The 4,600-nt window shown below is 46.7% G+C and overlaps 1 protein-coding gene across 1 annotated transcript; it reads right to left on the bottom strand.

The window, feature by feature from the left end:
• Positions 1–489: 489 nt before the first annotated feature.
• Positions 490–646, bottom strand: Pmar_PMAR004210 (hypothetical protein; the record flags this gene model as incomplete). Its single annotated transcript, XM_002768573.1, has 1 exon — positions 490–646. A coding segment is annotated over one exon (157 nt), but the record flags the coding sequence as incomplete, so codon positions are not given.
• Between the last annotated feature and the right edge of the window lie 3,954 nt (positions 647–4,600).

Below are 4,600 nucleotides of genomic sequence, written 5' to 3'. Positions count from 1 at the left end.
GTAGTATCTTGTACATGGTCATGATGGACTGACCATCATCTAACAGTCCTCAGTGAAGTTATGCAGGAACCGCTTATAATAGATCGCATGTATGGTGTGAAGTAGCAGTCCCATATTTTGTGTCTGAAGTTTCCAAGAATCCATGGCTGTCGATCAGCCTATTTTGTTGCTCGTGCACTTCGAGGGAAATGCTATTCAATGGATAGTATCCATGGTATTGCCACCGCCAGGTGTCACCGCCATGATGGGAACATTCCGATTGCTCAATGAATTCATTCTATGAGCGAATTTTGAAATGACCTCTTGCCGAATGAGTGGATTCAGGTGACAATGTCATCGTGGCGTGGGCTGCAAGCTGCCCGGTAAACGTCCTTATCCGGACCGCGGGGGCTGCAAGAGTGATCCCTGGCAGAGTCATCGAATGAGAAGACGCACTGCTTAGAGTCGAGTTGTCGAGGCCTCCGACGATCGCCTTCGTGAGCCATATCACTAAATATGATTGGAATTATTTTGTCCCATGGTGGAGAGCCAGTCTGGCTCAGCCATAGTGATTTGGCCCAGTGAGTGGGACTCAGGGGTGCTGGTCAAGATGATGCAATCACGCATGATGCGCACGATGATGCATTCATTTCGGCGCAACTTGGACCTATGATTGTTGCGATGTTGTTGACGAATCCGTAGGTTCTTCACGCTCCTCATTTTCCTTCTCAAGTATTTGGTCTCAATCTTCTTCAAGGCTTGGTCTTGTTTCTAGAGATAGTAGTCGTCAGATACAACTTGCTCGGCCTCCCAAGACTGACTAGAGTATCATCCACCTTACGGGATAGTTTTTTCATCGTGAAGTTTCAGCTCTGCGAAGAGAGTTGTGTTCAATAGTTTAGGACCGCATCATTCGAGCTGCTTTCGCTTCGGAATTCGTAGCGACGCCGAGTAGATGAACTACATCTTGAGAGGTCAGTGTCTGTAGTCCCCAAGTTTTCCCGCGGTTGGCTCCCCATCATGAAGACTCCTTCCCACATCCTGTCTTTGGAGTTCAGCTGTCTCGATGAGCTATGGAGGAGGGCCGGCCCTAGGAGGGAACCTATAGACGACCTGAACCAGGAGATCATGGGGTATATGTCGGCCCCTGGCACGAAACCAATACAGAAAGGTCGAAATCATACCAAAATTCCTGAGATCCCTCAATACGTGTTTATCCGCGAGGGTAACGTCATGGGAGTGTATCCCACTTACGAGTATCTTTTCGTGCGACCTCTTTTGGGAGGCCCAATACCTTCTCTGGTCCTTGATGCTTGTCATGCTGATGGTTCCTATGCGTACGACTCTGAGCAAGATCATCTTGTCGTCTTATACAAGGGGAACTCGAAGATATCAGTGTACGATATGAAGACTGGTCTGTTCCTACGGCTTCTCTTTGTGGAAGGACTCGCGATTAATGGAGAGAAGACAAATCTCGTATGTGTTGATGATATGATATTAATGACTACTCTGAACGGCAAAACCGTGGCATTCAATACAATATCCCTCAGGGGTGAGGGAGTTCACCGAAGGGCTCATGCGTGGTGGCATTTCAAGGTCTCCTCGACCATGGACTTTGCTCCTGCTTTGACTTACGCTCACGGTAAAGTGAAAATGGCTAGAGTCGATTCGAAAACGCACAGTATCATCATCACACAGTTCCTGCTCGGGAAAGGTCCGAGATTGCCTGTTTCTGCGAAAAGGGAGGAAGTCATCCCTTTCCAAGATTGCGAAGTGAAGAATATTTGGTTTATCGGAGAACAATGGGTTTGTATTTCTCACTGCGAAGATGGCATGGGTTGGCTGAGCGTAGTTGACAAGTCTCAGCAAACTAGTATCATGGTAGGACATAGCTATTCTCATCATGCTTTGGAGGGGCCAGACGATACAATTGTAGTCGTATACTCCGATAAGGGCAAGAAATCATGCAGCGGATTCGTGATGACATATTTCTTTTGATAGCAAACCTCATTGATTCTTATTCAGGAGCATCTTTTTTTCCTCTGACGAATTCGAGAATTAAGTATTCTGCGTTTAGTGAAGGGTTCACATTCTTACTTGGAGTTTTCTCTTTTCCCATGGCCCTCGACAGACAACTAAATGAGAAGGTTTCATGTTGGTATTCTCTCTTCCTCAGACCTCTGAGTCCCTATTGATTTTTGTGACCATGCTGGCTCTTTCGAAGTCGGTTGATAGTGATTCCGGTTGCGAAACGGAGAGCAAAGATCAAACCACTTCCAGGAATAGAGTATTCCTGGTGAATGAGTATTCGAAAAACTCAACATTGGGGAACAGGAAACCGGCGAGCATTCCCGAGAGAGCAGCTTGTGTCTGCTGCGCCACTGGCGAGTCTAGGATGGACTCGGGCAAATCGTGTTCGCATCCCCAGGTCTCCATGGTGGCGTCAATAGACGATGGAGTCTCTTGACCTCACCTAGTGCATCGGACTGTGAGTTGGCTTAGCTGGGCGTGCTAAGCGATTGATCTCGGGTGGAAGAGCTGGGTTGTGCGAGAGAGGACTGTGATTCACAGTGAGCCCCAGCCCTTCAAAAGAGCAGGAGTGTGTGGTGAATGGGGCCACACAGGCTCACGGCCGGCACTTCGAACCGCTCCAGTGTTTCAATCCCGGTCAAAATCAATGAGAGCTTCGTTACACAAGTTCTTCCCGAGACGACTCCATTTAATGGAGTCCATTGGCTGTGCGCTTGCGTGCTTTCTGCGACGATTTCGCGCATGCGGACACCGTCCGATTGCGTCTCACTCTCTGTTCAAAACAAGAAGAACGATCCCGTCCGGTTATTCAATTCGAAAAACGGACTGTTCTTCGTACTATCGCAGGAGGCTCCGATTGAGTTAGCGACAGAGTTTTCTGAGGAATCTGCGATGTTCTGGAGTGTGAATTTCTCGCTCGCCATTATATATGAGAAACGGTGTCGAATATGACCGTTTCACTTCATTACGTAGGCGCTCTTCTTTCGGCGTGATCAATTGACTTCTCCTGAATTTCAAGAGCTCTCACGGAATTGGATTTCTCGTTTAAACTCGATCCTGGCAGTGGTCTTGAAACTGAGGAGAGATTTATTGAGCATCCTGACCATATTTAAGGGCATCTCTCACTAATTCCTCACTCAAGACAGAACGGCACGAGAACTTGAAAAACGTGAGGGAGATAAGGAGCGGTAAATTCATTCAAGATCCTCAGACTCACCCGGGGTGAGTCACCCCTACGTTGAGAACCCTTATAGGAACTCCTTTACAGGTAATCCTCGTTTCAGCGTCAGCCTTTCAAATATGATGAGTGAGGAAGTTCGTTCGTTTTACTAAGCCGTGCAGCTAAGGAGTTACTTGAGGTTACGGCCCCGGTCTTTACTCGTGCATATGCGAAGAAGTGTATAACTCCGCTCAGACCGCATGTGCACGATTCATTTCACTTAAGATTCAAGTAAAATGAATCGTCACTCAAGTCTTAAGTGCAAGGGAACTAACCTTGAGAATGATGCTAAGAAATATCTCAAGCGACTTGAGCCGGAGGGACGTACGAAATGTTCTTACAGTTTCCTTAAGTTAGTGAGATTAGGGTTCCAACCTTGAATTCAACCATGCTTATGGGGTTAGGGGGAGAGGCCTCGAGCCTTGTCGAGGTTGTAGCCTTAAACACACTACTCAGTTAACTAGAGTTGCGCCTGGGGAATCTCCTGCAGGCGCAGCGTGAGTGAAGACGGTGATGGACATTAATGCTTGGGGTTCTATCTCATATCTCATGTGGCGTTCACTCTCAATCTTGGGTTATATGCTGCAGTAAAGCATTAGCGTAACGTAGCATACCTCCTCTAGTATGAACTACTGAGCCTTTACACAGTGACATATAGCCTTTCTGGTTGGGAGCCAGCTTTGGCACTCATCATCGTTCTTGAACCTCCTAGTTAGGCTTGAGTCTTAGTGATGGACCGGCCATTATGGAGATGGTATTAACCCCTTTTATTATTTGCCTCTGATTGGCTGCGGACTTTTGATATTTCTCGCTAGGCGAAGCGCAACTGCTGCGATCGTGTTTTTATAACTCAATACGCAGTTTACTGACATCGGTTGCTGTCAGCACTGTTCTTTGATGAAGTTATATCCTCTTCGTGGGAGCATGGTTACCCTATGGTTGTGGAAAATCATCACAAATAATATTTGAGATCAATTGTGGTATAGATAGTCCGCTGTGCTATTGGCATAAATTATCTCTCCTTGCCGACCCTCTGATTTAGTTCTGTCAAACACATGCTCTCACGACATGTCGGCTTCATCATAACACGAATAGCAAGTCTGACGCAGACAGCCTCCCAGTAGGTGCACTTGTGATACGCCTCCACCAGACTCAACGCTGGGCGACTTTGATATTATCAATGACTCCGTACATACATTCTTCGTAAAATATACTTTCGAAATTCTAAGGGATTTTTTCAATTTCTGTAAGTCACATTTAGGAGACCTTTCGAGTGTTCTGGTTTGCAATTACGAGTTTGTGAACAGAAATCTGTTTCGCAGGCCATCGATGCGTTCTTGCATAAGGAATTTTGGAGCTGACAGTCGAGCT

This window comes from Perkinsus marinus (genome assembly GCF_000006405.1).
Source record: "Perkinsus marinus ATCC 50983 genomic scaffold scf_1104296967842, whole genome shotgun sequence".
NCBI lineage: Eukaryota > Perkinsozoa > Perkinsida > Perkinsidae > Perkinsus > Perkinsus marinus.
The sequence above is the reverse complement of the archived record's forward strand: the minus strand, read 5'-3'. Positions and strand labels throughout refer to the sequence as shown.